The sequence below is a fragment of the Astyanax mexicanus genome, chromosome 18, assembly GCF_023375975.1.
Source record: "Astyanax mexicanus isolate ESR-SI-001 chromosome 18, AstMex3_surface, whole genome shotgun sequence".
Lineage (NCBI taxonomy): Eukaryota > Metazoa > Chordata > Actinopteri > Characiformes > Acestrorhamphidae > Astyanax > Astyanax mexicanus.
Window position 1 is genome coordinate 11756473 of NC_064425.1, and position 12994 is coordinate 11769466.

General features: G+C 40.3%; 1 protein-coding gene across 1 annotated transcript in view; it reads left to right on the top strand.

Annotated features, from left to right (window-relative positions):
- Window positions 1-12994, top strand: part of clpb (caseinolytic mitochondrial matrix peptidase chaperone subunit B) — a 65684-nt gene that overhangs the window by 44320 nt on the left and 8370 nt on the right. The window contains exons 9-15 of the mRNA XM_007247646.4: window positions 6934-7011; window positions 9237-9292; window positions 9390-9434; window positions 10106-10267; window positions 10458-10614; window positions 10945-11018; window positions 12074-12193. Of these exons, the coding sequence (XP_007247708.3) occupies window positions 6934-7011; window positions 9237-9292; window positions 9390-9434; window positions 10106-10267; window positions 10458-10614; window positions 10945-11018; window positions 12074-12193 (692 nt within the window). The remainder of the gene's footprint in view (window positions 1-6933; window positions 7012-9236; window positions 9293-9389; window positions 9435-10105; window positions 10268-10457; window positions 10615-10944; window positions 11019-12073; window positions 12194-12994) is intronic.

Below are 12994 nucleotides of genomic sequence, written 5' to 3' on the forward strand. Positions count from 1 at the left end.
GCCTGTGCTTTGTTGGGCAAATTGCAATTGCAGGTCATAAGTACTTACAAAAGAGAAGAACTACTGAAGGTACTATATTCAGAACTGGCTACGTTAGGGTTTGCCCGCTGCTGGTGCCACCTACAATTGCTTTGCCCAATTCTGAACTTCATCTATTGGGCTTTAAAGACTTACTACCCACACCTTCACCAACGTGAGGTCTGTAGAGTAGTAAAGCTTTGACCTCTGAAAAGATGCTGCTCTTTTAGCATTTTTCCACTGTTGTGGAACTGGCACTATTTTGGTTTGCAAATCTAATTTTAAACCATTTCCACCAACAAAAGTAGGATCTGGAACCAGAAACAGTCATTTGCAGAGAAAACCAAAGAAAACTAGGTTCTTCAGCGTGAACTGTTACCAGTTCTGTTCACCGCATGACGTATGATGTGATGTTTCGACGATTCCTTGGTTTGCTAAAAAATACTCTGGTTGTTATAAGCCCGAACATTTTTTTTTTAAGAACCAGAGTTCGCTTGAGTTTCATGTGATGCGACACGGCTGGTTTAAAAAATACAGTCTACCAGCTAAAGTCGTGAGGGTAAAGTTGTTACCATTAGCCTAGCCTATATTGCGCTTTGTTTCCGGCTCCCCCATTGTGGGATGCCTCCGTGTCGGGAGAGCGAGTTTTGCTTTACGGAGGTTGTGCTATCTTCATCACACAGCAGTCCAGTCTTTCTAAACCCTGTGTTCGTAGTGGATATTTTGACACTGCTACACACTGCCAGGATCCACTGGCAGACTTGAGCAAAAGTTTCTCCTCCTGTGCGGCCAGTTTTGGTAAATTATTACTCGCCGCTTTCCATCCAAGCCTTCCACTCAGCTTGTGGGCGCCAGTTTAAATACACGATTCATGCTGATGTCAAGTAGCTACAAATACTTTGCTGTCCTGATGAGCTCTGGATTAATCTATACACTTGTTTTATTGAGAACAGTTTGGGTGAGTAAAGCGCATTTTTTTTCATTTATGGTAAGCTTAGATTTTCATTGTTTTGATTGAACTGGCTGGTTTTGGCGGCAATAAGCTCATTAGTAAGTTACACAGCGTACACTGACCAAAGTGCTGTACATAAAAAGTAGGCATTCTACTAATAGAAAGATACAGCTATATGTCATCAGCATAAAAGTGAAAGTTGACATTGTGCTTCCTAATAATTTGACCTAATAGTAGCCTGTATAGTGAAAGGAGGATGTGCCCTAGAATTGACCCTTGTGGAACACCACACCTCACATCAGCTGACGAGGAATAGCAGTTGCCCATATTTACTGAAAAAGTCCTATCTTCAAGGTAGGATTTAAACCAAAAGCCTGTAAACAATAAAAAACACTGTCAAATATGCCACAGTGTTCAAAGTGTGTAAAACAAGTAGCAACTTATAGCCTGGAAATTACGGCACAGTGTGTAGGTAGACAAATGTCCCTGATGTCTTTGAGTCATGCTCTTCCGGCACGTTGTCCTGTTGAAGGACGTAACGAGAAAACAGGGCGAGACACAGAGAGAGAGAATGAAAGAGAGAGAGGGAGAGAGAGTCTCCCACACGTCCCTTCATGACTGCTTCTACTAAATTGCATTCGTGTCCTTTTGGGATCATTGCTCGCGAAGACGCAAAGTCGGGAGACGAACCTGGAGCCGTGCGGCAGAATGGACTGCGCATCAAGGGCATTTTTTAGTGATTGGTGTGCTGCATGTAGCTTAATGCAGTAATGCATTATCCCCGGGAGAGCATTGTTTTGGGCAAGGAAAGGAAGAAGCTCTGGGTTGACCTAACATTTGCTTCTTCAACCCATTTGTCTTCATTTAACTGGCCCTTCAAATGTAATGGCTTCTTTGTGATGGCACCTGGCGACAGTGTTGCCCTGAAACCTGTGGTTGAAACCTGGTGTTTCAGAAAAGTGCCATTTCTTGGCCCATATGCTTCAGTTTGATTGCTATTACTAGACATTTCTAATCTGAATGGTCTTGGGATTGCTGTTACTGCTGTAAATGCTCTTAATGGGGTCAGTGCTAAGATCTAAGACGACCACAGAGCAGCTATCATTATTTGGGTGGTGGATCATTATTCTCAGCATTGCCTTTTGAATAGCACTGATTAGCATGGTGGTGGTGTATGAGGTGTTGGTGTGTGTTGTGCTGATGATACAGTGAGTGGATCAGATGCAGCAGTGCTGCTGGAGTTTTTATGGTACAGTGAGTGGATTGGATGCAGCAGTGCTGCTGGAGTTTTTAAACACTTTGTTTAATCACTCCCTGCCCTCCCCTCTACCACACGCCTACCTAAATCTTTATCTACAAGCTCCAACTTGTAGATAAAGTAAAGTCAGAGACAGCATCTTTCCACTGGATGTAGTAGTATATACTGGTGCATCTCAAAAAATTTGAATATCATTTTAAAAAGGAAACTTTATTTTAGTAATTCAGTTCAAAATGTGAAACCCATATATTATATAGGTGTGTTACACACATGAGAGTGATCTGTTTTAAGCTTTTATTTCTTTTATTGTTGATGATTATGGCTTACAGCCAGACACAAAGATCAGTGTCTCAGAAAAAGACCAATTGGTATTTTTGGCAGTGTGGGCAGTGTGCCAGTCCTGCTGGAAAATGAAATCTGCACCTCTATAAAAGTTGTCAGCAGAGGGAAGCATGAAGTGCTGTAAGATTTTCCAGGAAAACAAAACTGCACTGACTTTAGACTTGATAAAACACAGTGGATCAACACCAGCAGATGACATGTCTCTCCAAACCATCACTGATTGGTGGAAACTTCACACTAGATCTCTAGCAGTTTGGACTGTGTGTCTCTCCACTCTTCCTCCAGACTCCAGACTCCCTTGATTTACAAATAAAATAAAATAAAAACTGATGGTTCTTCTGAACTGTGTATCAGATCCAGATGTAAATATCTGGAAACGAAAGATAAGATCTTACTTCTCATATGTATCTTTTAATTTCAAACCCATTTTTTTTTTAATTCCAGTACTTAAAGGTCACTGTACATCAGGATCTCATTTGACTAAATGTTTCAATCACCATGCCAGTCTCACTGCCCAGCCCTTGGTAGTACTACAGCTTGTAGAACTTTGGTTTCTTTCAAGTCAGTGTTCTTCCATGGTAATAATGCTCTTCTGTGTTTATCGATCTCCAGTACTTCCAAATTAATGTTCTTTGAAGGTAATGTTCTCTTTCTAAAGAAACATTATTTTTTAACAAATGTCCTTCCATACTACCGTTCTTCTGTGCTTCCCGGGTAACATTATTCTGTAATGACTGTCTTTTATGGTACTGTTCTTCTATGCTAATGTTTTGCTGTAATTCTACTCTTATATACTCTTCTCTGTTGCGTCTGCTGTGTTTTTCAGAGGTTTGTATTGTTGATGGGGTTGAGTGTGTGTGTGTGTGTCTCCTCAGGGAGTGTCCCTCACACTCACTCTGTGTAATAAAGTTGAGAGAGAATGGCTCAGTCACAGGCGGCCCTCCTGAAATATGGCTCTTGTGGAAGGCCAAGGGAGCCACACACACACACACACACACACACACACACACACACACACACAGAGCCGCACACACACTTAGAGCATCGCTGAAATATGGCCGTTGTACATTATCAAGGGAGAGGAGAGAAGACACGGCCGTCGGCTATTCAAGATTCATCTTTATGACGAATGACAGAGCACTAAACACACACACACACACTGCACTCTCCCGTACACTTATACAGTACACTCCTCTCATTTCCTGTGCTAGTCCCACAGAACACACACAGGTTCCTGTAATGTGATCTCAGCATCTCTCTCTCTGTCTGTCTGCTCTTTGTCAGCTGTAATGGCTTCGATGCTGAGATGCTGAACTGTAATTGGCTTTCTGAGTGAATACACTACACATGACCTGACATTAGAGTGAGTCTGAGTTTAGGGGCTGAAAATAGAGTGCTTTCGCCGAAACCAGATTTTAATTGTGATCTGAAAGGATGCAGATGTCAAGCACCCTCTGCATATTGCGTGTATTAATGCAATAAGCTGAAAGAGGCCATTTATTAATCAATCCTCTGATTCAAGCCTCGAGTGTCTGGGATTCAAGTCTGAGTCAGGCCAGTCTCGAGTCTCTTGGATCAAGTTGCGTTGGGTTTTTGGGATGTGAATCCAAGCCAGGATTTGGAGCCGATGGTCTGGTCAAGTCTTTGAGTGTCTGGGATTCAATCTGAGTCAGTCTAGTCTTGAATCTTTGGGCTGTGAGTCTAAGTCAAGTCTCTGATCTCTTGGATTGAGTTGAGTTGGGCTTTTGGCATGTTGAACCAAGTGTCTGGCCAAGCCTTTGAGAGTCCTGAATTCAAGTGTGAGTCAGGTCAGTCTCAAACCTCTTGGATTAAGTTATTTTTTTTTTTTTGGGATGTGAATCCAAGCCAAGATTTGGAGCCGATGGTCTGGTCAAGTCTTTGAGTTCCTGGAATTCAAACTGAGTCAGTCTAATCTCGAATCTGTGTTCTCAGTCAAGTCTCAAGTCTCTTGGAGTGAGTTGAGTCTGTTTTTTGGGATGTGGATCCAAGTCAAGACTTGGAACCGTGGGTCTGGCCAAGCCTTGAGTGTCTGGGATTCCAGTCTGAATCAGTCCAGTCTCAAATCTCTGGTCTCAGTCAGGTCTCAAGTCTCTTGGAGTAAGTTGATTAGGATTTTTGGGATGTGAATCCAAGCTTTGGATCAGAGTGTCACGATTCTGTGTGCTGTGAGTCTAAGTCAAGTCTCAAATCTCTTGGAGTGAGTTAAGTCAGGTTTTGGATGTGAATCCAAGTCAAGACTTGGATCCAAGTGTCTGGCTAAGCCTTTGAGTGTCTGTGATTCAAGGCTGTTAGTCTAAGTCAAGTCTCAAATCTCTTGTAGTGAGTTGAGGCGGGATTTTGGGAATTGAACCCAAGACAAGACCCTGGGTATGGCTCAAGTTTCTGAGATATGAGTCCTTGTAAAGCCTTGAGTCTTTGGAGTTCCATTTCAGGTTGACTCTGAAGTCACTGGGGAGCAAGACTGAATAGTACTTTAGTCCAGCTATGCCTCTTGTCTTGAGTCTTTGGGTGTTCCTTGAGTTTAGCTATGAATCTTTGGGTTGTGAGTTTAAGTCAAGCCTCACATCTTTTAAGAGTCAGGTCTCTCAAAAACTTTTCTCATGGAATGAGGTGAGTCGTGGGGTGAAAATCGTTGAATTTCTCAAGGTGCAAGTTAAAGCTAAACCATAAGTCTAAGATTAAACTTAGATCTTTGGCAATCAAGTCTCAATCCTCTGAGGTGTAAGTCAGAGTCATGTCTCTGCTAAATGTGTCCAAGTAGAGCCAAATAATATTGAATCTCTACTTAAGACTGAAGTCTTGAGTCTTAAGAATGCAAGTCTGAGTTAAGTCTTGGGTCTTTGGGTTGTGGGTCCAGGTGAGTCTTGAGTTTGTGGGTGGTAAGACAAGTCCTTGGGGTATGAATTGAGTCAAGCCTCAAGTCTTTGTGAGTTATGAGTCCAAATCAAGACTTAAGTTGTTAAGCTGAAGTGCGAGTTAATGATAAGGCTCTGGGTTATGAGTCTGAATTGAGTCTTGTTTTTTTTTTTGGCTTGTGTATCTGAGTAAAACCTAAAATCTCTGGTCATGTGAGTTTTTGTTAATTTTTCAGTCGTGTGTTTAAGTCAAGCTTCTGGGATGTGAGTCTCAGTCTTAAGCTCAAGTCAAAGTTAAAGAACCTATTTCTTGATGCTTTATGGAACGTTTTTTTGCTTTAATTTTTTAAAGTGACATACAGTAAAATAAATCGTAGTTCACACACACACACACACAAACAAGCATAGAGACACACAACTAAGCAGGATGAGATATGATGGATATTTCTCCTTGGCTGCTGTTTCAGCTCTAAGTGCCTCTTAGCTGTATTTAGCTTTAAGCTCCAGCTGCATTTCATACACACACACACACACACACACACACACACAACCCCAACCTATTGAACCCCTTTACCCCAAAACCACCCCAATCTGTTCACTCACATTTATTTCTCCACCCATCCCTTCCTCTCTCTCTCACACACACACACGCGCGCACGCACACGCACAAGGCTGGTCACCGTGGCGACGGCGTGTTATCGTAGCCCTTGTTCCTGAGGCACCTCTGCTGGATCCATGCTAACGTGATTTGCCGGCTGCAGCATGGAGCAGGCTAATGGAATTAGCGTTGAGCTAATGGTGGGAGGAGGGAGGGAGGAGCGGAGAGGATGACAGAAGAAAGAAAGTGTGTGTGTGTTTGCGTGTGTGCGTGTGTGTTTGCGTGTGTTCAACATGCTTTTTGGCCCGGTCTGCCTTCATCAGTGACTCACGCAAAAAAACTGTTCATGAAAAATGTCCTGTCTCTCCCTCGCTTCTCTTTCCCTTCACTCTCCTTTTCCTCTCTCTCTTTGTTTAGTAGGCCATTGCTGTTGTATGATATACCAGGTGGTTGCTGAGGTTTACTAGGCCTTTGCTATTGTATGATATAAGAGGTTGTTACTAAGGTGTTACTATGCTTTTGCCTATGGAATGGTATTGTATGTCAGGTGGTAACTAAGGTGTTATTAGGCTGTTGCCTATGGTATGACATGCCAGGTGGTTACTGAGGTATTGCTAGGCCATTGCTATTTTATGATATACCAGGGGATTGCTGAGGTGTGACTAGGCTGTTGCCTGTGGTATGATATGTCAGGGGGTTGCTGAGGTGTTAAGGAGGTTACTAATATGTTATGGATGGCTTTTGAAGTACCCACGCGGCCACCTACGGTACTATAGCAACCATCTAGTATCATGGCACTGATATTGAATACATACTAGTATATAATAATAATAATAATAATAATAATAATAATAATATATTCTCTTTTCTCTTTGTTTTGTTGCTCCAGCTATCAGAAGAAAGGAGAATGGGTGGTATGATGAAGAGCATCCCCTGGTCTTCCTCTTCCTTGGGTCTTCTGGAATTGGTAAGATTTCTTTGTCCTCTCTCTCTTTACTTTCACTCTGTCACTCAAGCAGAATCAGCAACTCCATATCACAAAAAGCCGAGACAATTATAGAAAATGCAATATGGAAACAATTTGTTTCCCATTTGTTTAGACTTTTATTTGATTGCAGACAGTGTGAATCCACAATATTTCATATTGACACTTCATTTAATTAATTATTAAACATCCATTTCTGCATTTTAGGCCTGAAAAAGTTGGGACGGTAAAGCGTTTACCACTTTGTAATATTGTCAGAAGTAATAAAATCAGTCCATTACTAGACTTGATTATTGGTTGGAGCTAAGCTCTGCTGGAAGGTATCTCTCCAGGGGGGGGGGGGGGCGGTATTATTGATTGACTGATCTGCATATTGTAATGTGTCTGCGTACCAAAGTATACAATAGCAGGGTGCCTCAGAGGTGGAATATACCACACTAAAATAGTTATTTTTAAGGTTAAGAAATGTTTAAAATCAAATAAGCAGGACTGGAATGTTTCATTACTTTAGAGGAATACATTTCAGCTATTAATGGAAAATATATGGTTTAGGGTTTAGTGCCTCTTTAAAGTTTTTTTTCTTTCTTCTTTAAAGTTCACAGGTGACTATGACTATCTTATGTTTGGCCTTTTATTTTGTCCTTCACACACACACACACACTCTTCCCCAACGTCACGTACCCACCACACGCACGCACACACACACACACACACACACACACACACACACACACACACACTCTTCCCCAACGTCACATACCCACCCCACGCACACGCACACACACTCATGCACTATGACAGTTGTTTGTTTGTTTGATGGTCCTGAGGAGATTGATGTAGATTGCTGAATCCCTCATATTGCCATTTTATTGCCTGCAGCTTCTCTGACCACCAGCATCAATATTCAACAGCCGCCCCCCGGCCCCCCCATCACCACCACCTCCCTCTCCGCTTACCATATATGTATATTAAAATTCATAAGAGGAATATTTTACACAGTGAGAGAGATACAGCGGGAGAATTGATGGACGGACAGGAGATGGAGAGGATATTTGGAGAGAGAGAGAGAGAGAGAAAGAGAAAGAGAGAGAGATGACGGACTGTCGGACGCTCAAAGAAAAACAAAAAGCACAAACATGCCCTGGGCTGGGTGGGGCTGTGATTGCAGTTGCTGACGGGAGGAACCAATACATGGTTTACGCTGGCCTTGGTGTGCTGTTGACTTTAATAACAGATTTTTCGTTAAGGGTAAAAATTGCGTAAAGAAAGGTCTACCTAGTGATCTAAGTAATTTAATTTGTTAACCAGCCAGCTGTAAATAACTATTTAGAATTTATTTTTTTTTTTTTTTTTTTTTTTACAATAGCTCAGGGGCTGTATTAGCTTTTGTTCGTCTCAGTGATACATACAGCTAAACTTCAATTTTTTTATTTGAAGGAAATGTAAATCGCTTCATAATAAAATACATGCACTTACTGGACAAACTGGGAATTCCACAATGCATCTTTACTATAAGGTCAATGAAGGCAGTCTGAGAAACTTGAACCAAAGTGATTTTAAGATGCAGTACAGCTTTACTTTTCGTGATATTGACACATTTTCAACACCAAATTGTTCGGCCTGCTTCAGTCTTTTTGATCAGATAAAAGGCATAAAAATAGGCTGTTAGACTTTCATCTGCCCAACAGCCACTAAACTTTACTTTCTCATTTGGTGCAGGTACACAAGTTCTGATGCCACCAAACGGCATGTCCTCATTTAGGACAGACCCTCAAACTCTAATCCAGCACCTAATCTGTACTCATGTTTTCCTCTTTTTTTTTTAAATCCCTCGTTCTACTCAATCAGCTCGCACATATCCTTTCTTCTCAAGCTATAAGTGATTATATTATTGCACATATGCAAAACAACAATAGATGAATGTGGTGTTAATTTTGTACTATTTATAAGTAAGTTTATGAACCAGAGGATGAAGCAGAGTCTTTGTTCCTCCCAAGGTTTCTTGCTCCAGTTTTTGGTCTTATTTTTGCATTTGTGTAAAAGCTGATTTGTGACATCAGGTTGTAAAAAGTGCTTTACAGAACAACTGAATTGGTTTATTTTGAGCTCCTAATATGCACGACACAAGATTTTGTATGAATTGGTAAGAATATGATTTTACTCAGACAGTAAAAACGCTGTATTGACTGAAGAGCTTGTGTTTGCAGGTAAAACAGAGCTGGCTAAGCAGGTGGCCCGTTACATGCACAAAGACATCAAGAAGGTCTGTTTTAAACCACAGCACAAACAATACACCAATACATCAATATATAATACTGATATTAATACTGAGTCATGTGATCACCTCCTTTATTCTGCAGGGTTTCATCAGAATGGACATGTCCGAATTCCAGGAGAAGCATGAGGTAACGCACACACACACACACACACACACACGTTGCATCATGACTAGCAGTGTGTGACAGTGGGCCTGGTGTGGAGCGCTGCCCGTGTCAGTTTTAAAGGTGATGTCATTGTTTTAAAGGCATTGTTATTAGTGACCCCCCACACCTGAGCTGTCACTCTTAAGCCGTTTAGCTGAGCTTTAATGCACTGACCTTGGGCCTTAACTCTCTCTCACACACATACAGGATGGTACCATAGGGGTGTGTGTGTGTGTGTGTGTGAGAGAGAGAGAGAGGGAGAGAGAGAGAGAGAGGGAGAGAGAGTGTTTGTGTGTCATTATGAAATGACAGACAGCCTCCGCTCAAGTCAGCTTACATTCAATATCTTTAACTAGTTTGATCTGTCTCTCACCTTCATTGCTGTCTCACCCTCTTTCTATCTTTTTTTGTTCTTTCTCTTTCTTAATCCTGTCCTTTTCCCTTTGTCTTTCTGCCTCTTTCCTCTCTTAATTCTGTTCTTTCTCTTTGTCTGCTTCTTTCTTCTTAATACTGATCTTTCTCTCTCTTAATTCTGTTCTGTTCTGCCGCTACCTTCCTAAATTTCCCCTTTTTCGCTCTCTTATAATTATTTTCTTTCTCTGGTCTTTCTGCCTCTTTCTCTCTTAATTCTGTTCTCTCTCTATCTCTCTCAGGTGGCTAAGTTCATTGGCTCCCCCCCGGGTTATGTAGGTCATGAGGAGGGTGGTCAGCTCACTAAGCAGTTGAAGCAGTGCCCGAACGCAGTGGTGCTGTTTGATGAGGTGGATAAAGCGCACCCGGACGTTCTCACCATCATGCTGCAGCTGTTTGATGAGGTACAGATTCAGTCCTTACCCTTCCTATACTGCTGAGTGTGCTAAAACATCCAGTAGTACGTCCAGAACAGGATATAATACTTACATCCTGCCTACAGTACCTACATCCTAACTGTGGTTCTTCCTCATGCTCACCTTCATACATAACGTGCACGTAAAGAATGAGTTTAGAAATGTCTTTGCTGTGCAGGGGCGTCTGACGGACGGGAAGGGAAAGACCATTGAGTGTAAGGACGCCGTCTTCATCATGACCTCCAACGTGGCAAGTGATGATATTGCCCATCATGCACTGCAGCTGAGGCAGGAAGCCCAAGAACAGAGTCGGCACCGGCTAGCGGAAAATCTGGGTAAGATTTTTTTGGTTTGGTTAGAACATGATGCTCCCACCACCATGCTTAACAGCTGCTACAGTGTTTTTGGACTAATTGGGTCCTTTTGATTCCAAATGGCCAGGATAACTTTAAAATGGTAAGATAAACTACTATTCCCATATGAGGACATTGTCTTTTTTCGTTTTTGCAAAAACAAAGTTTAGCTTTTATACTTGAAAGGTGCTACTAATCCCAAATATATGTGAAAATGTTTATTTTTTAAAATAAATTAATAAATGCTACGGATAAACCAGAGGATGGAAAACTGTAGTAACTGCTTGTTGTTTTATTTTTGGTTTATTGTAGAGGACGTTCAGCAAAGCGACAAAATCACCATCTCCAGAAGGTTCAAAGATGAAGTGATTCGACCCATTCTGAAGGTAATTTACCAGACTGTTATCAGACAGATTCAGATATTCAAACATTATAACTGCTCATCAATTATCAGTTTAGATAAGTAAACAAGTAAAATACATTTTTAAAGAAGCTCAAACAACTACCATGGTCTAAACTGAAAATGGTTAGTTATAAAATTATTAGTATTTAAAAGATTCCAGAACAAAGAACATTAATCTAGGATGCTTTTAAAAAGACATCTACATGGTTGTATCCCTCAGCCACTGTTTATACTGTAAGACAAACCAATTTGACAAGTTTAATACGTATCATATGCAATCGTTTCATTTTTAACATTTGAACCAGATAATTAAGTTCCATCAGTTTATCATGACAGTCCTAAACTAATGAAAGTTTGGACACACCTGAAATTGAGTGTTTTTTCATTATTTTAAAATATCCTGCATTGTAGATTAAAACTAAACTTGTCCAAACTATGAAGAAAAACACATTGAATTATTAAGTAAAGACAAAAAGTACATTATGTCTTTGAAGTAGCACATCTTGGCTGGATTTTCTCAGTCAGCTTTATGAGGTGGAGTCACCTGGAATTTCAGGCTTTCAGTTAACAGCTGTGCTGAACTCATCAAGAGTTAATTATTTGAATTCCTTGTCTCTTAATGTGTTTGAGAGCATCAGTTGTAAAGTTGTGAAGAGGTAGAGTTACAGGTATACAGTAATGTTCTAATCCATATTATGGCAAGAACTACTCAACTAAGTAAAGAAAAAAAATACTTTTAGAAATGAAGGTCAGTCCGAAACATTTCAAGAACCTTAAGTGCAGTCACAAATACAATCAAAAACGTTATGATGATTAAACTGGCTCTCATCAGGACTGCCCCAGGAAAGGAAGAGCAAACGCTTCCTCTGAGTTATCAGCCTCAGAAACCACAAGTTAACAGCTTCTCAGATAAAAGTATTTTGGTTTGTTTAACACTTACTACATGATTTCTTATGTGTTCCTTTATAGCCTGGATGACTTTACAATGTAAATTAATGAAACATAAATAAATAAAAGCGTGATGTGTGTTTCTATCAGGCCCATTTCAGAAGAGATGAGTTTCTGGGACGGATTAACGAGATCGTTTACTTCCTGCCTTTCTGCCATTCTGAACTTATTCAACTGGTCAGCAAAGAACTCAACTACTGGGCCAAAAAGGTAAAGAACTCGCTTTTCTCTGTTTGATAAATAATACAGTTTATTAGCTACTGCGTTTACAATCCAAGTACACATTCCAAAATACTGTAGTGCAATACACTGACATGCCAAAAGTCATGGGATAGCATAAATATGTAAATCTTATATGCAAGTCTTAACTCTGCTTAATTGCGCCCAGGAAAAAATCTAAAAATTCAAGACAACTTTCAGTCCTGGACTTTTATATTGGTTTTGATTCATGAAGTGTACATTGAATCAACGTTGGATATTGCAAAGTTATTTCAACGACGTACATTCAACCTTTAATAAATCATAGCTCACATTCGGGATGCTATAAAATTGTATGAAAGTGGAAAAAACTGTATGCCAGGATGAAAAATGAACAATTTTATTTTTATTCTTTCTCTCCCTCTCTGGATATACATCTCTGAGAAGTAGGAACAAATACAAACAAAACACAATTACTACAACTGGCAAGAGTAGAAAATCCTATGGTTAACAGATTGTTACAAATAAATTTACATCACTGATTGAACATTTGATCTCAAAAACACAATAAAACAAACAGAACATGAACATAGCCCCAGATAATATATATAGGAATTGGTGACAAATTAAAAAGCAGTTATTGCAAATGAAAGTAAAACCACTTTTTGTATTCCTCCAATCCAAGTGCTTTTTAAAATTGTATGGTGATGAAATATAAAATCCTTATTTAAAAGATAGAAGGTTGAGGTCATTATGTTGACTCAATGTTAAAATTTCAATGTTTGTGCAGCGATTTAACATTAAATGTCGTTT